The sequence below is a fragment of the Engraulis encrasicolus genome, chromosome 23 (genome assembly GCF_034702125.1).
Source record: "Engraulis encrasicolus isolate BLACKSEA-1 chromosome 23, IST_EnEncr_1.0, whole genome shotgun sequence".
Lineage (NCBI taxonomy): Eukaryota > Metazoa > Chordata > Actinopteri > Clupeiformes > Engraulidae > Engraulis > Engraulis encrasicolus.
In genome coordinates this window covers 32406264-32427703 of record NC_085879.1, presented here as the reverse complement: position 1 = coordinate 32427703, position 21440 = coordinate 32406264, and the positions used below count along the sequence as shown (strand labels likewise).

Sequence of the window (21440 nt, the reverse complement as noted above, 5' to 3'; positions counted from 1 at the left end):
TGAAAATAGGCCTTAACTTATTATTCATCATAAAAATATAATATAATATAGTATAATATAATATAATAAATGAATATGTTATGTTGGGCTGTATGGTTTGGTGTGGCCCAGGATTTTTCACATTTCAAAGTGGGCCTTGGTGTTCTGAAGTTTGAGAACGGCTGACGTACACCATTCATGGAGTATATGATGTAACGGCAACAGTACATACATTTTTGTAATCTTGACAGGTCACGTGTACAGGGTATTGATTACAGTCCCTGTCATTTACAGGAGAAGGACCTCATTTTAATGTATGAAAAATGCAATTTTCCTAGTCATAATGAATACTTTGAATTTGATGGTGATGGTAAGTACTTGCAAAAAAGGTAAGATTTGTGAATGGCAGCATTAATTCTGGAAATAAACTACTTAAAACATTACACAGTGCATCTTTGGACATGGGCCACCGTGTGAGAGGGCGAGGGCTCCTAGCTACAGTTCTATGGGAGTTGGCTTAACCTGCCACTCATACAGGCTGTCCATTTAGTAATTTACAGGGCATTGATTACAGTTCCCGGAGCAGTATGGGGGGTTAAGGGGCCTTTGGACGTGTGTGAGGGGGTGAGGTCTCGTGTCTTAGGGGTGTAAATCACAGCTTCCATGACGATATGATATGGTATCGATTTCTTAAAGCAGGGATTCGGTCATTTTCGATACTTAAGAATGAATCGTATGGTATCGTGGGGAATTTTTTTCCAATTACTTTTCCACTTCTATTATGTTACAGAGCTAGGGCATTGGACAGGGGCCCAGCGATTCGATTATTTTCGACACTTAAAATTGCCCTAAGATACGATGTGATTCGATTAGATTAAATCGCCGGTCGATATATTGACCGTACGATCACACCGCGGGCGTTGAACGCGTGGAAAGATGCGGAAATAATTGACTTTGTATGGGAGAGCAGGCAGCGAACGAGGCAAACGCGTCAGGAGCGTTTCTAAAGGTGAGGGCGTCGAAAGCGTCGAAAGCGTCAAAAGCCAAGGGCGGCAGAAGTTGAACTTCATCTAAAAATATGTAATGAGCTCGGCGGCAGCAGGGAGTCAGCCAATTGAATGTTCACATTTTTCTAAACACGAGCTTCGGTTGGTCGAGATTCATGGCTTCAACGCTTCAGGTTGAATCTTTTGCTTTGTTCAACGCCCCTGACCAGTGCTTTCCAGGCAGGAGTCAGAAGCGTGGCTCTTTCAACGCTGGCGGTGTGATCGCGGCATGATACATTTTGATTATTATTTACACCCCTATCCTGGCTACTTACGTTCTGAGTTTGACGTGCCACTCATACAGGCTGTCGTTGACCAGCTCCACTGAGTAGATTCCTGTGGAGAGCAGAGGAGACAAAGGACAGTGGAAAATGAGATAAATGCCTACACACTTTTTTTCTCTCTCTCTCTAGCATTCTTCACAAGCTCGCTCTCTCTCCCACTCTCCGAAACGAAGATGCTTGTTTGTGCAGTCATGCTCTGGTACTGTTGGGTTGTATGATTTATCAAATGAGTTACAAGGAAAGCTGGAGAGAGAGAGAGAGAGAGCGAGAGCGAGAGAGCTGGGGAGAGAGAGAGAGCGAGAGAGCTAGAGAGCAAGAGAAAAAGAGAGAGGTGTATATCCTATACTTGTCTTGCAACTCAGACCTGCAGAACTGGCCAGGATGGCAGGGAGAGAGAGAGAGAGTGTGAGAGACGGAGAAAGAAGGAAAGAGAAAGAAAGAGAGGTTGCATGTAGTGTATTGAGGCGATTTGGTCAACGTATGCCATACTCGTCTTGTAACTCAGATACTCGTTTTCCCATGTGTTGAGACAGAGGGGGAGAGAGAATAGTGTGTGTGTGTGTGTGTGTGTGTGTGTGTGTGTGTGTGTGTGTGTGTGTGTGAGTGTGAGTGTGTGTGTGTGTGTGTGTGTGTGTGTGTGTGTGTGTTCCATACCTGTCTTGTAACTCTGAGACCTGTAGATCTCTCTCAGCTCCTTCATCAGCCTATCAGAAGCCTGCACTGAACCAGACACCGCACCCTAGGAAAGAAGGAAGGGAGAGAGAGAGAGAGAGAGAGAGCGAGAGAGAGCGAGAGAGAGCGAGAGAGAGCGAGAGAGAGAGGGGGGGGATAGAGAAAGAGAAAGAGAGAGAAGACAAAAAAAGAAGCACAAACGCAGGGAGATCATACTCAACGCTCGTTTTACGTCACACACGGTAACACATTTGAAGTTGGCAAATTACCAGCTTTTTTTGCTAATTTAATCTTTATAACAAATGTGTGCAAGACATGAACATAAAAAAGCACAATCACATACAATTCAAACCAAACTCATATTTATACATCACTTATGAACATCAGTACAGGCAAAAGACAAAAACGGGGACTGTGAACTAAGCCCAATTGTTAGCCAACTGTTTCACAGCGTAGTTTAGTTTCAGATGCTTGCTATGTCCCTTCACCACTGCCTGTGCTGAATACCATTTGATTCACACTTGGTTAACAACAGCTTTCGTGGTTTGGTAATACGGATCCTGGTGAAGTGAGGCTACGCTGTTGGTTTGGAATGGGCAGCCTGTGACTTGTCCATCACTAGAGTTCTTACGAAGTTTTGTTCAGTCACTGAAATATTCTAATCCAGTCCGAATCGGCCATTTCCATAACCAACACTGTCTCTCCGGGTAGAATAGGACACCAGGATCCTGTTTCTCCGCCTTTACCAGACTTTCAAAAACTGTGTTATCCAGCAAACCGAAAAGTTTCCAAACAAGCAATCCACCTAGGCATTATGAGTGACAGCGTAACGCTATGAGTACATTAAAACAGAATAGTTTGTGCCTGCAAAAAATTGCCCATAGAAAATTGTTTCATGGCCGAATATCTTCGGCAGGGCTCCAAAATCACACACAATATACCGGGGTCAGACAGAACACGAGTTCTAATGTGAAATCAAGGGACTAATGTACAAAAAAAAAACACATTTCATCCTTTAAGTTGGTTATTGGCTAGGATCTACAGAGCTGGGAATAGACAGAGCTGCATCTCCGAGGAGAATAGGACACCAGGATCGTGTTTCTCTCACAACAAAAGGCAGATTCTCCGGGCACAGACACCCAACCCTTAGGCCTCAAAAGGGACATGACGAACATAAAACGTGTTTTTGTGAGTGTTCCCCCTCCCCACCCCCCCTTCTGTACATTACGGTTAAAGTAAAGGGTGCCCCACCCCCCACCCTTCTTCAACCCCGAACATGTTTTTGTGACCCACCCCCCCTTTCTGTACATTACGGTTAAAGTAAAGGGTGCCCCACCCCCCACCATATTAGGAACATGATTTTGTGACACCCCCCCCCCTTTCTGTACATTAGGGTTAAAGAAAAGGGACTTCCTCCTGGTGGTGCTGTATGGACAAAGCTCCACTTCCTGTGACAATGGATCAAGAGGAACGAGACATAAGATGGAAAATATAAAGAAAGTAAAAACAAACAAATACAGGAAGACATGAGCTTCAAAAGAGGCAGATGCAGAGAACAGCACCAGCAGACATATAGGAGCTAGAGAGAGGGGAAGTAATGATGGACAGAGAGAGAGAGAGAGAGAGAGAGAGAGAGAGAGAGAGAGAGAGAGAGAGAGAGAGAGAGAGAGAGAGAGAGAGAGAGACAGACAAGATTGAGGTGAGCAATGCAAGTGCAAGTGAGCAATGTGGGAGAAAGAAATAGATATGGATGGAGAAATACAATAAGAGAAAGAGGGAGAGAGGGATAGAGAGAAGTGGAGGAATGAGAGAGGGGCAGGCAGACAGAGAAACAGAGAAACAGAAGAAACCCTGACATGCCTGAGGGACCAAGAGATGCTGAAGGAGGAGACAAAGACAAAAAGAAGCAATCAGACAGACAGAGGGAGGGAGAAAGGCAGCGAACAAAGTCGAAAACACAGGAAAGAGAGAGAGAGAGAGAGAGAGAGAGAGAGAGAGAGAAGCGGGTTGAGACCATGAGTCAAAGAGTGGGAGGAAGAGAAAGAAAGGGATGAGAAAGAAATGCAGCAGTTGGATCCCTTTTCATCCCTTTTTCACTACCTCTTTCAGTCTTCCTCAGTCCCCCCCCCCCCTGCATTCTGCAGTAGAGCAGTAAGGCTTTCTCTCCCTCTCCCTCCCTTGTTCATTCTCTCCTTCTCTCTCCCTTGTTCATCCCTTGTTCATTCTCTCTCTCTCCCTCTTCCTCTATCTCTCTCTCTCTCTCTCTCTCCCTTGTTCATTCTCTCCCTCTCCCTCTCCCTCTATCTCTCCCTCTCAGTGGGGCGCTGAGACACCTGACAGGCTCGTCTGTGCTCTGCTCCACTTTCACCATGTATATTTAGCACAACCTGCAAGAGAACCCCACATCCACACACACACACACACACACACACACACACACACACACACACACACACACACACACACACACACACACACACACACACACACACACACACACACACACACACAAGCGCACACAAGCGCACACACACACACAAGCGCACACATACACAAGCGCACACACATACACACACATTCCTCAGCAGGAGAAATGCCACACGTCACAACTGCAAAATCACAAAACACACACACACACACTACTCATTCACCTCTAATCAACTCGCATTATAAAAACACGTTATTACAGTAGAAACAGTCAAGACACAGTCAAAAAATAATGCATTCCTCCACTATTTACTGTACATTGCGCGCGCACGCATGCTTCATCTCCTACTCTCACACACACACACACACACACACACACACACACACACACACACACACACACACACACACACACACACACACACACACACTTCACCCCCCTGCTCATTCCCCAGAGGTATAGCATAACGAAAGAGAAGTAAAAAATGTTTTGTCCTTACCGAATGCGCACTTACATTCAAGTGATCCTGCCTCTGGTTCTTGCGGATCTTCTCCAGGATGGCCAAGTTCTCCTTCTCAATGCCGTCATCCTCGGACTTCTTGCCATCCACCGGCTCCTCTTCCTTCATATCATAGTGGTCCAGGTCCTCGATGTCCTGCAGAGAGAGAGAGAGAGAGAGAGAGAGAGAGAGAGAGAGAGAGAGAGAGAGAGACAGAGAGACAGAGAGACAGAGAGACAGAGAGACAGAGAGACCTAGATTAGTCAAGTCACTTCATATCTTGCCATGCATTGGCTCCTTTTGGTACAGGGTTTCCCAAACTGGGGTGTGTGGCCTGCCAACAGGGGTTGCACGAGATGAATTGAGCAGTGGCAGATATGTGTGTTTGTAGCATTAATACAAATTAAGTAGTTTTTAATAGTATGTTGAATTGTATGCTTGAAGAAACATCAAGTCTATTAGAACTGAAGATTCCCTAAATTACTCTGCATAATGTGCAATGATTTGTGCAGTGAAGCCTTATTTGAGTGGACATAAGTACCACAACATTGGCTTAGGGGGTCCGCGAAGCACATTGAAATGTACAAGGGGGTGCGCAAGGAAAAAAGTTTGGGAACCAAAGATCCTTGATGTCCTGACATGTGATGATGGAGGACATGGCAAGGGCGTGGGACAGACACATACCAAGGAGTACAAATATAAGAAGGGGGAATGCCAGAAAGGATTGGGAGAATGTTCAAAAATTTAAAATGCAGATTTTATTTCATATCTATTCATTTTTCAGTTTTGTTATTTCAGTTTAACTATATTCACTATTCAGTGTAATTATTTTCAAACATACATTTCACCCTTAAGACTGCCTTCTTCTACAGCATTTTACAATCAAAATTTAGATTGAATATCTAAATTACATACATCTTAATTTCCATACTGTGTAAATGCATAGATGTATTTGCTTTCTCAATGGGAGAACGGTGTGTTGGAAAATGCCATTGCTCACACATGCAACCAATAGAACAACAACAGGAAGTGTAAACAGACCTCTCCCATCTCTTCCTCCTCCTCTTCCTCTGAGGTGACCTCATCCGTGGTGTTATGCTGCAGAGAGAGAGGGGGGGGGGGAGACAGAGAGAGAGGGGCAGAGAACAAGATGGAGAGAATAGAGCAGGAGAGACAGAAAGAGGAGAGAGAGAGAGGGAGAGACAGACAAAGAGAGAGAGAGAGAGAGAGAGAGAGAGAGAGAGAGAGAGAGAGAGAGAGAGAGACAGAGACAGAGACAGAGAGAGAGAATGTGTGTGAGAGAGAGAGAGAAAGCGAGAGAGAGAGAGAGAGAGAGAGAGAGAGAGAGAGAGAGAGGGAGAAGAGAGAAAGAGAGGGAGAGAGACAGAGAGAGAGAGAGAGAGAGAGAGAAAGAGAGAGAGGGAGATAAAGAGGTTAGGTTTAGCTGAGTAATCAGAACAATTCACCTCCATTCACCCCTGTTGACCCGTGTGTTTGAACTGAGAGACGGCAGACGTCTATTGTCTGCTGTGGCTCTACCACTGGCCTAAATGCATGCGCGTGCCTGCGTGTGTGTGTGTGTGTGTGTGTGTGTGTGTGTGTGTGTGTGTGTGTGTGTGTGTGTGTGTGTGTGTGTGTGTGTGTGTGTGTGTGTGTGTGTGTGTGTGTTTTACAACAAGCACATTAGGTGTGCAGAAAAACTGGCTTGTATCTTTGTGTGAATGAATGTGTGATGAAACTAGTGAGTGTGTCAATTGTTTTCCTATACAACTATTATGTGTTACGGGGTAAAGAGTAGCTGCTAACTGTTGCTCCCTTCCAGTAACAATCACACCGGCCTCTTCCTCATTGCTGTACTGCTGCACAGCACAGGGCCAGGCATCTTATCAGTCATCACACACACTCATGTGAGCCAAGCTTGGACCAGCATACAATCCACAGAACACACACACACACACACACACACACAGGGGCATCAGGAAGAGCTCCATACAGGCCTGGGTCTCACACACACACACACACACACACACACACACACACACACACACACACACACACACACACACACACACACACACACACACACACACACACACACACACACACACACACACACACACACACACACACACACACACGCGCACACACACACACGCACACACACACACACGCACACCTTGTTCTTCTATGTTCTGTGGCCTGTATGCTGGTCCAAGCTTGGCTCACGTGAGTGGTGAGTGGTGTGTGTGTGTGTGTGTGTGTGTGTGTGTGTGTGTGTGTGTGTGTGTGTGTGTGTGTGTGTGTGTGTGTGTGTGTGTGTGTGTGTGTGTGTGCCGATATGCTGGTCCAAGCTTGGTATACACAAATAAACAACAACACACCCGCATTCACACACATCCCCACGCAGAGTTGCAGGCATATTATATGGGGCTCCTGAGAGGCAGCCTGCCTTCCTGTAAGGTTGATGCATGTAAGCAGCTGCAGACTTCCTGCTCCTCTGCCTAGAGCACCGGATATGAGGCGATTGCACACATGCACGCGGGCATACACGAACACACCTGAACTGTCAAAACCCAAAAACCAGGGAGGCACTAAAAAAATAAATAAATAAAACATGAAAAACAGAAGGATGTCAATGGTGCTTAGCCCAGTCAGAAATTAGGAAATGCACACCCCTCCTTGAACAATTTTCTTTTGTCACTGCACCACTGGGTGACCCCATACCCCTCCCCCTAGTACTCCCTGATATTGACGTCATGTTATGAGGATGACAGTTTGGTTTGTTTTTGTTTATTTGTTTGGGTTTCTGTGTTTACTTAACACAATAAAACGTTAATCACAAAAAAGAAGTGGAAATGCCAGCGTATTTGAGGTTGACGTGTCTGATGGAAGCCAAGAGAGGGATCACGAGACAGCAGTGTTATTGCCAAGCTAGCGCATCCCCCCCGCCTCAACCCCATCTAACGTAATCTAGCCTAATCTGCCGAGAGCCGGAAGAACTCAGCAGATCTCACACACAAACACACACACACACACACACACACACACACACACACACACACACACACACACACACACACACACACACACACACACACACGCAATGTGACACAGATGCACTGCATGCACACAAGGGCAGTTATGTGTGTGTATCCTTGAAGAGGCTGTAGACCACTATCATTTTGGTGTTTATGGAACATTATTACTTCTTTGACATTGTTTGGGGCGCTGTATTGTTTTCTCAGTAATTATTGGTCCTCCCAAATAAACAAATCAAACTGTGTGAGCTCACCTTGCGTTCCTGGTTGACGGGGCCGGCTGGAAGGGGCTGGTCCAGCATCTCCACATCCGGATGCTGCGGCAGGTTGTAGAGGCGACACAGGTCACATATCAGCCTCTTCAGCTGCTGCAGAAGCTGAGGGGAGAGAGAGAGAGAGAGAGAGAGAGAGAGAGAAAGAAAGAGAGAGAGAAAGAAAGAGAGAGAGAGAGAGAGAGAGAGAGAGAGAGATTAGTCAAGTCACCTCATATCTTGCACTGGCTCCTCTTAGTACAGTGTTTCCCAAACTGGGGTGCGTGGCCTGCCACAAGGGGTTGCACGAGCTGAATTGAGCAGTGGCAGATGTGTGTGTTTATGTATAGCATTACTAAAAAATAAGTAGTTTTTAATAGTATGGTGAATTGTATATACAAGTATAATGTGAGTAAGATTGACATAAAAGCGACATAAGAATGAATAAGGGCAATATAAGGGCGGCATAGGGAGTGGGGTAAGAGGAGCATAACATCTTCAACTGCTACAGGAGCTGTGGGGAGTTCATTTTAGCTTAGTTTATTGGTGCATTTGACACGGGTCATGTACAGGGTAGTCCCGGACAACCCCAGTACCAGAGTTAGCTACAAAGCTAATTTGCATCCGTGGTCCCTGGGCAGGAAGCTATCAAATAATCACACACATTTAAAACATGGACAATGAGTGTCCTTACAAATGTCACACGCTGAAAGCAGCCACATCACACTAAAACATAATAAAGCAACATGTTCAATCACAAAACCACATGACACCTGACAATACATAGAGCAGCACATAGGTTAATGATCACATCTTCGGGACAGACCAGAGAAGGGAGCAAGAATAGTTTGATGATGAATATTACATAATATAACATTATATTACATTACACTTAGCTGACGCTTGTATCGGAAGAGACAGAGGGAAGAGACAGAGGTGACAGCATTGCAACATGTGTTTGCAGCTTCACAAAATAAATAACGTGTAACACTGAATATTCAGCCAACGCCAGACCGTGGGGGTTCTCGCAGTACTGTATTGACATCAAGTGGCTCATATAAACCCTTGGCTTTGATTTGATTATCTCAGTACCCTAGCAGCAAACACACAAACAAATAAACAGGAACACACATTAATTTATAAACACACCCTAGCAGCAAACAAACAAACAAATAATTAAAACACACACACACACGCACACGCACACGCACATGCACACGCACGCGCACGCACACACACACACACCAGGCCATTAATCCACATGACCAATGAGCACATCAATGCCGCCCACTGGGTCACGGCCATGTTTGTACACAGGGAGCGCAATAAAACACAGCAAAGGATTCTGGGAATAGAACATCTGTCACTCCGATTTTGGGACATGCCAACTGAACTGAACGAATTGCATTGATGGCCTCTGGCATTGCATTGGGTAATGTTAAATATTTATTCACTACTACAGTATTGACACTGGATTACTTTAGGAGCTCAAAATTAACTTTTTTTTTCACCAGCCAAAATGGCTAGTAGATGTTCTCACTCACAAATGGAGCAAAGTGGCTGTAGTAGATATGCACTTTGAGAATCTCCATGATGGCACTTTATGTATATATGTATGCATGTCTGTATGGTTGGGTTTTTTTTTTGGTGTCATGTGTATCAGTGTTGTGCGTATGTGGCCGCTATGCATGTCCAAGACAAATTTCCTTCGGGACCACTAATAATCTTGAATCTTGAACCACTTCGATTGAAAACAGTATTTGTCTTGATGGCGTAGTGAAAAGGTCAAATAGCAAAGGGAAACATTACACCTTTGTTTACCTCTCTTCATTAGTCTGACCGGACAGTGGAGAAATGTAGTGGACATTAGTGAGAGGTCGAAAAGTTAAATTAGGATGAAGTAAGCCTGTTAGCTTGTTATGGTTCAGTATGACTACATACTGGTGGAACGAAGTGCATATTAGCAAGGGAGCATAAAGTGAGACTTCACATATTTTCCTTTGTTTACCTCCCGTTATTATATCTGACTGGACTGTGGAGGAATGTAGTGGACATTAGTGAAGAGGGGCAAGAAGTGAAATTGGACAGAGGCTGTCGGTTTGCTTATTAGACCAGTGGTTCTCAACCTTTTTTGGAACAAACTCCCCCTTGACCTCTTTATAAGCCTCCCAACGCCCCCTTGACCACATCCTAAGTCTGTCAACGTCCCCTTGACCTCATATGGGAGCTGTAGCGCCCCCGTTGAGAAACACTGCATTAGAGGGAAGGCATTACCCTTGGAAATTAAGGAAAAAAAAAAAATACTGCACAATTTCATTGTCTGAAGTAAAACGTTACAGATCTTCCTTCATCTAGCTCTTCTTCTGACCGGACAGCTCAGGAATGTAGTAGACATTAGTGAAGGGAGCGAGCAAGCCAGAGGTGAATTAGGAGGCAGGCAGCTTGTTTGCTCTGGAGAGACTGCTGACTGACCTGAAGTCAAGGGAGAGCGTTCACATGACCGTGCCACCTCATCTTGTTCACTCGGCCTCCTGTTAAGGCCCGTCTGGCCAACTGCTCTCCGCTTTGTTTGCCCTCGCTCAGCCGCGTCTGTCTGTCTGTCTGTCTGTCTGTCTGTCTGTCTGTCTAGTCTGTCCGTCTGTCTAGTCTGTCCGTCTGTCGAGTCTGTCCGTCTGTCGAGTCTGTCTGTCGAGTCTGTCTGTCTGTCGAGTCTGTTTGTCTGTCGAGTCTGTCTGTCTGTCGAGTCTGTCTGTCTGTCGAGTCTGTCTGTCTGTCGAGTCTGTCTGTCTGTCGAGTCTGTCTGTCTGTCGAGTCTGTGATGGTGTGTGTGTGTGTGTGTGTGTGTGTGTGTGTCTCTCTCCCTCTCCATGCTGCTGAACCAGCCTGTCCGTCCCAAGTCTGAGTCACAAAAGACATTCCACTCAGATTTCTTCGAGGCGTCAATCAAAGGTGACAGGTGCGCTGAGTCATGCGTTGGTTTCTCACCAAGAGAATATCAAGTACGTGTTAATGTTGACTCAGGAAGCCAGCCGCCACAATTAGGGTCCAAGTGTCCTTTTTCCGTGCTGCACACATTGTACCTTTCTGATTATGTCCTCTTTTGTTAGTCGCTTAGGAGGCTAAATGTAATGAAAATGCGACATTCTGTTGGCAGAATGCTGCATAGGAGAGACGGTTATAACAAATTAAAAAAACAGAAACAAAAAGCAAAAATACTTTCTACTGTCTGCAATAATCCCATCCCTGAATTTAACCCAACCCTTTCAACCGACAGTCTCCCTCACACTCACACACAACCACGGACGCCCCAGATACACTAGTTGTTCTTTTTGTCATTTCATTTTCATCATCAGTCAGCATAAAAATAAACCATCCCGGTCTAAAAACAACAACAATACAAAACCAAACAACCAAACAAACAAAGCTCAATATCCCATGACCTCGAGGTCATCAACAGACAGTAAGCCGCCTCAGCTGTCCTGATATGCATCACGGTCCCAAAATCTCACTGTCCACCAGGGCTTGACATTGGGACCTGCCAACTGGTCAAATGCTGGTAAAACTTGGCTGGGGTTAGTAACAATTTCAATGTCACTAGCCGCAGGTATCCAGGGTATGACATATCAGAATAGCCTATATTATGCACTTTGTGTATGCCCCTTGTGTATCAATTGTTTGTATTTAAGTTCAAGAAAAAGCTCAGTTACTCAGATTCTATTTGCTTGACTTATTTCCATGTAGAAAGCTATGCACTCATATTCTTGCTTTAGCACCTCATCTTCTGAGGTTAGATGTACAGCGTTATGATAAAGACGAAAATAATAATTTCAAATTAGAAGTAGAATAGCTGGATGGCTAATGACTCGGGAAAACCACTAGCCACAGTGGCTGGCAAGCGAAAAGCTCAATATCCCATGACCTCGAGGTCATAAACAGACCGTAAGCCGCCTCAGCTGTCCCGATACGCATCACAGTCCTGAATCTCACTGTGTCCACCGCTCTCACCTCACACAGCAAATTCACAATTCGTTTTAGTCAGCCTGCCACCAGCAGCTAAGGTGCTTAAATAAACTTTTGATGGCATTTTTTGTTAAAAGTTGGCAACCATGCCAGAAGTTATCAGCACGGACTAAGGTTTCAGAATCACCTGGTTGCCAACATGGAACTTGACCTTTAAGGTCAAATCTGAAAGGTCAAAAGGTCAAACACGGTCAAATAACAGTGTTATTTAGTTAAAAATTGTTACAAAGTTGTTAAAAGTGGGCAACCATGCCAGAAGTCATCAGCATGGATTAAGGATTCAGAATCAACTTGTTGCCAACACTGAACTTGACCTTTAGGGTCAAATTTGAAGGCCAAAAGGTCAAAAACAGGGTATTTTCTTGCTAGTCTTTTTTTGGGAACTGTATATTCATTGGAATTCTTTTTCAAAAGTTGGCAACCATGCCAGAAGTTATCAGCATGGGCTAAGGTTTCAGAATCATCTGGTTGTCAACTTGGAACTTGACCTTTAGGGTCAAATATGAAGGTCAAAAGGTCAACCACGGTCAAATAACAGTGTTATTTAGTTAAAAATTGTTAAATAGATGTTGAAAGTGGGTAACCATGCCAGAGGTCATCAGCATGGACTAAGGATTCAGAATGAACTTGTTGCACAGAACTTGACCTTTAGGGTCAAAATTGAAGGTCAAAAGGTCAAAACCTATGTATTTTAAGGTTAGACTTTTTGGGGGACTGTGAAATGGAAATCTTTTTCAAAAGTTGGTAACCATGCAAGAAGTTATCAGCATGGACTACGGTTTCAGAATCACCTGGTTGCCAACATGGAACTTGACCTTTAAGGTCAAATCTGAAGGTCAAAAACAATGTATTTTCTGGTTAATCTTTTTTTTTGTAATCTTTATATTCATGGAATTCTTGTTTTCAAAAGTTGGCAACCATGCTAGAAGTTATCAGCATGGACAAAGGTTTCAGGATCACCTGGTTACCATATAGAACTTGACCTCTAGGGCAAATTTGAAGGTCAAAAGGTCAACCTAGGTCAATAAAAAAATCAGGTTTTTGGTGATGTGCTTTCATAAAATACAAGTTGTTTGCATGGTACTGTATATTGAATAATTATTAGGCCTATAATTTAATATGATTTGATTTGGCTTATCATGGTGGGGCTCTGACCTGTCATCCTTAGACATTCATCATGGCTCATTAGCATAAAATTAACTTAAACTTGTATTTTCACTCTGGTCATCTAAATTACTTTATTCTTCTTTGTGAAGCACATTAAGCTGATGGTATGAAATGAGATATGCCTTGGCTCACCAGTGAATTTGCTTTGCCCCATCAATTCACAGGCTTTCCATAGAAAAAATAATGACTTCTGCTGTTTCTAATGTGTTTCAAATGGTTAAAGCAATGAAGGATACTTGCTGATTTGCTATGTCATATCATGGTTAGGAAATGAAACCTACAGTAAGAGTAGATCAAGTATTGCACACTGATTTCTTGATGTTCTCATAACTACTGTAGAATGTTCTGTTGCAATTCCCCAGGCTTGAGTTTTTTGTGTCACCTGTCCAAAGCAACATGATTATCTTTGGGTATTGATCGGTCTAGACACGACTTTTTTCAGAAAGACAAAAAGGCAATTGATATGCTACCAGCAAGTGATGCATATGGATTGCATCTTGCATAAGCAAATCAGCAGGCAAATGTATTTCTGCAGTCTGACAAAGTACATTAACAAAGACACTGAGGAGGCAGGTGGTTGGAAAGTTGTAGACCAACACTTGATGGCTGTGTGGCAAAGGAAACCTCCAGTTCCACATAGTAGCTTAGGACTGATAAGATGTGGTTGTAGAACCAAGTGGCCAATACATGCCTGCAGTTGCCTGAGGAATGGACAGCCCTGTATACCTGCATGTGATTAAAATGCAGAATGTTTAAACGCCATAGGGATAGAACATGATCTGGATGACACAACCTTTTTGTAATAACAGCATCAATAGCTCCTTCGAATACATACATATTCAGTATGTACTGACATCACATTTGAATTTTAATTATCGTTTTAATTATTATTGAAGTAAATAAACAATATGATGAATTCCATTCTTGTTATTGACCATTTGCAATAATCACTTTCATTCATACCCTAATAATAAAGACTATATAACTTCTAAATATACAGTCCCCTAAAGTATTGGAACAGAAAGGCAAATTTCTTTGTTTTTGTTGTTCACTGAAGACTTGGGCTTAAAGGGGCTCTAAGTAGGATTAAAAGGTTCATTAATCACTGTTCAGAGTCATCTGATACTTATTTGAGTCATTAGTAGGTGAAGGGTGACTCTCGCGACCACTTCCACAGTGCACCGTCAGAAAACCCCAAATGCAGCTTTTGACAGCGCTGTCCGCTTCGGGAGAAACCTCATCAAAACAGTGTTTTATTTTCTTGAATATTATTTGTTCCAATACTTTCACTCACCTAAAATGATTTAAGTAATAAGAATTATCTCCTCCAGGTACTAATTATTCAATACATCATGCAAACAACATGTATATTATGAAAGCATATCACAAAAACCCAAAACTTTTTTTTTTAACCTTGATTGAACTTTTGACCTTCAAATTTGACCTTAAAGGTCAAATTCTATGCTGGCATCCATGGACCATGAAACCTTTGTCCATGCTGATAACTTCTAGCATGATTGTCAACTTTTGAAAAAGAATATGGTGCCCCCCCCCAAAAAAATGGCAAACCAGAAAATGCATTGTTTTTGACATTCAAATTTGACCTTAAAGGTCAAGTTCCATGTTTGCAACCAGGTGATTCTGAAACCTTAGTGCATGCTGATAACACCTAGCATGGTTGCTGACATTTGAAAAAGAATTCCATGAATATACAGTTCCCAAAATAGACTAACCAGAAAATACATTGTTTTTGACCTTTTGACCCTCAAATTTGACCCTAAAGGTCAAGTTCCATGTTGGCAACAAGTTGATTCTGAATCCTTAGTCCATGCTGATGACTTCTGGCATGGTTGCCCACTTTTAACATCATTTTAACATTTGTTAACTAAATAACACTGATATTTGACCGTGGTTGACCTTTTGACCTTCATATTTGACCTTAAAGCTCAAGTTCCATGTTGGCAACCAGGTGATTCTGAAACCTTAGCCCATGCTGATAACTTCTGGCATGGTTGCCAACTTTTAACAGAAAATGCCATCAAACATTTATTTTAGGGTCTTGGCAGGCTGACTAATTGGCACATTTCATATTTTCATAATATCTACTCAGTAATACTAGTATACTTACTAGTATGGCCCGGAATTACAGTAGGTTTTACAGCTAAAAAGTTCAAAACGGCAGATATGGAGAAGATCCACCTTTTCATGTATGGGAATTGCAATTATCCCAGTCGTAATGTATACTTTCAATTTGATGGTGGTGGTAAAGTTCTCGTGAAAAAGGGTAACATTTGTGAATGGGCAGGGGTACCACCAGACAAAGGACTCGTCTTCTAAGTTACCACTTTAGCCTAAGCAGAGGAGCATTTTTTTGTTCTACACATCCTAGTGGTTGATGGCAGGTTTGATGTTAAGGCTTGAGGGTGTGAATAAAAAAAAAGGTCTGGAGACATGTGAACGAAGCAGAGTTAAGGGATTTGAAAAGGCATGTGCAATGCTTTTTATTCTTTCTTTCTTATGTTCTCCACATCAAAAGTGCTTCATTTTGCCATGACAGGTTTGCTTTAAGGGTTGATTTGCAAACAACAAAAATATAAAATGATCCAAAACTACATCAGAGAAAGGGAGGGAGGCCCTCCCCTTTGACTTAGGCTTCAGCAGATTTGGCAGCAGAGCTTTTCTTTCTGTCTTTTCTGTCTCTTGTTTTGTTTCCTGCATCAGAGTGCATACGTTGTTGCTGTGGAGACAGCAAAAAATATGAAGAGTCAAGCTACAATGCAGTCGTTCCCAAACTAGGGCCCGGGACCCCTTGGGGGGTGCTGTAGGTACAGCAGGGGCTGTCACAAAGAGAAGGGGCTGTTTACATTTTAAAAAATTATATTTCATCATATAAACATTCAATAAAAATTTAATAAACTTTTTCACCCGTACACATTTTTCACATTTTTACAACAACATTTAGCAATTTTAAGGAGATTGGAATATGGAATATGGGCGGTAAGGGGCCGTGGCAATATCCCCAGGTCCAATAGGGAGTCCCAGTAGAAAAGGTTTGGGAACGACTACTGTCACTATCTAAAGGAAGATGTAATGCAGGGCTGCGGAACCTATTTCATTACAGGGGCCACTTCAATTTCCTGCAAGGGCTGTAACAATCCTCCAAGGGCAGTACTGTACTATGAACACAAACCAGGATTTCCCCCTACACTTTAGGCCGATATTGAAGACAGCCACCAATAAAACAGAGCCCACCTTTTCTAGGACCCCTGAAATATAACTTAATTGTATTGCAAATGTAATTCCTAAGATTTCCTTTCCATGCCATATTTCATGTGGGGGCTGGATAAAACAGCCTAAGGGGCCGCAAACAGCCCTCGAGACATAGGTTCTCCACCCCTGATGTAATGGAATGTAGTGGAGTGTAATGGTAGCCACACACTTCTCTCCGGGGACACCTTTTGTGTGTATCGGGAGAAGAAGAAATGCCATTTCAGAAGGACAAGTTGACGTCCCCCAGAAAATGCTGTGGTTGTACTATGAAAGTATGCCATACAATTAAAAGAGATGAATGCCCAAGGCGACCCAGGTTTGAATGCAGCCAGGGTCATTTCCCAGCCCTACCTCATGTGTTCCTGTCATAATCTCTGCCATCCTATCCTCAGTACAGGCACTAAGAAAAAGTAAATAAATAAAGTTTTTTTTTTTGAAAGTTGATGAAATTTGCATGTCGAGTCGAGTGCTTACCAGTGTGCTGCCATTTCAGAAAACTAAGTTGACCTACCCAGAACAAGAACATTATTGGCGATTATTTTAGCAAGTTGACAAAAGAAACTGCATGGAGGCCAGCCGATAAAACAAATATCTAAAAAAAGAAAACATATTTTAAAGTTGATGAAAATTGCATGTAGTGGAGTGGAGTGCTTACCAGCGTGCTGCCCTTGCGAACATCCTCCAGACGCTCAAGCACCTGGGTCAGGCTCGGGTCATCGGAGTCCACAAACCATATGGGAGGGGTGGAGGGGTACGACTCCTGGAGGAGGAGAAGAAAAGAAGAGAGGAGGATGGAGAGAGAGAGAGAGAGAGAGAGAGAGAGAGAGTGAGAGAGAGAGATGAGGGAGAAAGGATATAAGAAGAGGGTGGAGGGGTTGAGGGGATAGGAAATGGGAAGGGGTGGAGAGAGAAAGAGATGGAGGGAGAAAACGGGGGGGGGGGTGTAAGAGAGGGAGGCAAGGATATAGAAAGAGGGAGGAGAGCAGAAAAAGAGAGGCGCAAAGGGGGGGGGGTGATAAGAGAGAGGGGAGATGATGAAGGAAGAGAGTGCAAGAGACAGAAAGTGTCACAGGTCAACATGAGACTGTCTTTTAACAAATCTTCATTTCATTTTACACCAATCCAATGACACTTCATGATATCCTACACCTTACCTATTGGAATGGATAAAATAATATAGTCAAATTCTTTAACTCCCGCTGTGTTGAAATGCATATAAAAGATTGAAAAAAATAAAATAAAAAAAAAAACACACACACACACACAAACCCTACTTGGTATCTGCACTTGTTCTGTATATTTCCTGTGCCCTTTGTATCTGCTAGTGTTGTTGGCTATGATTATGTCCTCAATTGTTTTTCACTTTAGTTAGTGTCTGCCAAAGGCAATGTACCGGTAATGTAAAAAAAAAAAAAAAATGTAATGTGTTGGGGGGGGTTGTTGCCCCTCATCATGCTGTGTATTTGATATTTAGCTGGCCAAGTTCCCACTCAGTCTTTTCATGTGAAATAAGAGACTTTGGGGCCCAACTAACACAGATGTCAACTGCACAAAGTGCCTTGTCAACACAGATGTTAATTGCACTTAGGGTAACATGTCAGTGGCATAGTAGAATCCCAGAACTGCATTTGCATTAATCTGGCTTCAATGTTAAGGGAGAAACAGACCAAGAAAGTCTAAATTAATAGTATATGACACTGTACATTCATTCTCGATTAGGTCCAGGCTGGACCACTGTGCTTTAAGAGAAAGGAAGGTTTCTATTTTTAAAAAAGGAGTGAGGCGGTATTTTAAACTAGATACAGTTGGGTTGGATTGAAGGGAGCTACTCGTCTGACACTAACTTCATACATATTTTAAAAACATCCGAAATGATGGGAGTGAGTGAGCTGCTGGCACTTTCCAAGGATTTGGGGTCAGATCATCAGTGTGTTTTCTTCTATGTTTTACATGGGCACATAGTTGGAAATGGAAATGTTGCATCCAAGGATGACTTGCAACAATCCCCCTTGATCCAGTTGACAATGGACCATCATAAAGGACAGGACTGGCATCCATGCAATAATACTGCCCTTTGCCTTTGTTACCGTGTGGGAATGCATGACAACACAGTCAGTGTAATGAAGGTCTATTTTAGGTCATAATAATATGATGGTATCTACAGGTCAAGCAATGGTTAGACTAGAGGTGTAGGGCAATTAAGTGTGATGTGACGTCAACGTTGCTTGATCAACAATAACGAGATGGTTTGAGAAACGCAGTGTCTTTTCTTACAATATGCCGCATGGCTGTTTGACACAACAACATAACAAAGGCCAGCCATTACCAGTTTCAGCAATTCAACACGGTGACATCAAAGAATGTCACATTCCATCCGTGGGATAGGAAACGTCAGTCGAATTAAACCGGGAAGAGAGGACTGGCTAAGTGGCTAAGCTAAAGGCAGTATATCATTAAAAATCTACCGCCAACTTCAGTCCTCACTTTTCACTGAAATGACTCGTGCTAGTTGCTTGTTCAACAATGTTGTCCAAACGCTGAACTTTGTCTTTTCTTGCGCCGAATTATCCAATGGATGTTTGGTTTTAGATCATGTTTATTTGCTAGCGTTACTTGGCCTGATCATATGGCTCTGGTGGGGAAAATGTCTTTAGCAATGCTTAGCATAGTTCTACCAGTGTTCGGCCAGATATACAGAAGCACCACTGAATGTTCCAGTCTTCTGTACAATAGGTCTGCAACTTACGGGAAGAACCTCGTGCAAAAATACATTTTGGATCACTTGAGAACTCGCCAGGATCACATTTTGAGAATAACTGCTTAAATTCACCGATAATAGTGTTGTTCGTCACAGGCTGTTATCTAGCTATTTAGCAGTCAGTAGGTGGATAGCAATGCAGGCTAGCGAAACATTTCGTGCAACACAAGCTAGCCTGCAAGCCAGCTACAGAATGACTTATGCTAAGCGAGCCTACAATGAGCTCGAGGAGGAAAAATACACAATTTTGGTCAATCAGTTGTCGCAATGCAACAACCTTCCACGCATTCCTGCTCTACACATTTATGGGTTTTACAAGATGAGACCATTGTTAGAAACCTGGCTTGGCACAGCAGCTGACATTAGTTTACAATTATGATTTCCCTTTTCCGTCTGCGTGTCTGTCTGTCTTGATTTGTGATGGAACAAGAAATGCGAGATGAGACTTTCGGGCCCAACAACACGCAGTGGTAACGACCGTGGGCAAACGCTAGCTTCATATCCAAACACAGCTAACACGGCTAGCCTGCACGAAAAAATACAAGGAAAAAAACAAATTTCCTCCCTTCCTCCTTACCGTGATGTTGCAGTGAATTATCAGCAGTTTTTCCCCTGTTACGTTGAACTGGCAGCTCAGCTCATCCGGCTTCCAGTCAATAATTCGAAATCGTTCATGATTTGGGTCAAAAATGGACTCCAAAAACTTCAGCTCGGCCTTCAGTCCCGAAACGGACATCTTCCACTCATCTCCGGCTAGGCCGCCGTAGGGGAGGGGGGAGAAGTCGGGACCTACTGCAGCCACGCAGTCGAGTCCGAATGAAGCAGCACAAATGGCAACAAAGACGGTATAATACGCCTTTTGAACAACGCTCCCTGAATCTTAATGGCAACAACAGAGGGCTAGCAGCTAGCTAGCTGGCTGGCTAACAACAACGCCTCTGCCGTTGTTTTTCACCAATAAATTGTCGATGTCAGTCAGGCAGTGAACAAAACTACAAGTTCTCCTTGTCTAAAACGCTCTCCGCGACTATACACAGTGGACAGTTGGTGCGTTAAACCGTCCACCACTGCAAAATAAAGGCAAAAAATACACCACAACGCAGACTATATTGAATCTTTATCCCGGCGCAGATGCGCAGAACAGAGGCTCCTTCTGGGGTTTAAAGATGGCGTGCCTTTCGGAGCCCGCAGAGTCCCAGAATACTGTGCGCGCCTGTAGCGGGTGGAGAGTGCCTATCCGGAAAATAAATAAATAAATGAACAACAATAATGGTGATGGAAATGTGAAATTCTGACACAGGATAAACATCTGAACAATAGAATAATGAGACACGTGGAAAGAAACACCTGTTTCACAACTCCAATTTCAGAGGGCAGGAAATAATTATCCTTTTTAATTAATGTATTCAATTTAATTAGGCCTAATTTAATTAATCATCACTAGGCTAAATAACATCATTACCTACAAGACATGTGCTAAAAATAACTAAATGTGGAGTTAAAACATTGAGTTTCTTGTAGGCCGAGTAGTAGGCTACTAGTAGGCTAGGCCCATAGGAAAACCCACCTGCTCAAAGGCTGTGCAGTCAGACAAAGCAGAGCCATTCAATCTCAGGAAGAAGCACCTCTATTGAACTCTATCCTATTGCATGAATACAGTGCAGTGCAATACTATAGGTTTGAAGAGTCCTGCAACAGCAGCACAATACAATTCCCTGAAGGCCTGCCTGTCCCATGTAGGCTACATACAGTATGTAACAACCCTGCCATTCACAAACATATCCCACGCACGTCATTTTCATAGTGTGTCTATACATGGGGCTATACAACCCTGACCAGCACTGGTCCTTTACATCTCACAATAATGTTATTTAAAATTTACAAACAAGCTCACTTTAGCATTTTCTACACACAAAAAATGCGTCATAGTTTACACAGGGACCTGAAGGTCATCTCTCCATACTACCTGTAGGCTTGGTTCACCACTCAGGGCTTGGACTTGCAGCCTCTCACAGCAATCTGTAGTGC

At 43.2% G+C, this 21440-nt stretch overlaps 1 protein-coding gene across 2 annotated transcripts in view; it reads right to left on the bottom strand.

Annotated features, from left to right (window-relative positions):
- Nucleotides 1-20595, bottom strand: part of LOC134440218 (ubiquitin-conjugating enzyme E2 Q2-like) — a 30477-nt gene extending 9882 nt beyond the window's left edge. Inside the window, exons 1-7 of one of the 2 annotated variants that reach the window (XM_063190203.1) lie at nt 19990-20595; nt 17310-17414; nt 8201-8323; nt 5950-6006; nt 4909-5064; nt 1964-2048; nt 1301-1361 (exon numbers count right to left, since the gene is read on the bottom strand). In XM_063190203.1, the coding sequence (XP_063046273.1) occupies nt 1301-1361; nt 1964-2048; nt 4909-5064; nt 5950-6006; nt 8201-8323; nt 17310-17414; nt 19990-20148 (746 nt within the window). In that variant the 5' untranslated portion in view covers nt 20149-20595. The remainder of the gene's footprint in view (nt 1-1300; nt 1362-1963; nt 2049-4908; nt 5065-5949; nt 6007-8200; nt 8324-17309; nt 17415-19989) is intronic. The other variant, XM_063190204.1, reaches the window with a different exon arrangement.
- Nucleotides 20596-21440: the final 845 nt, after the last annotated feature.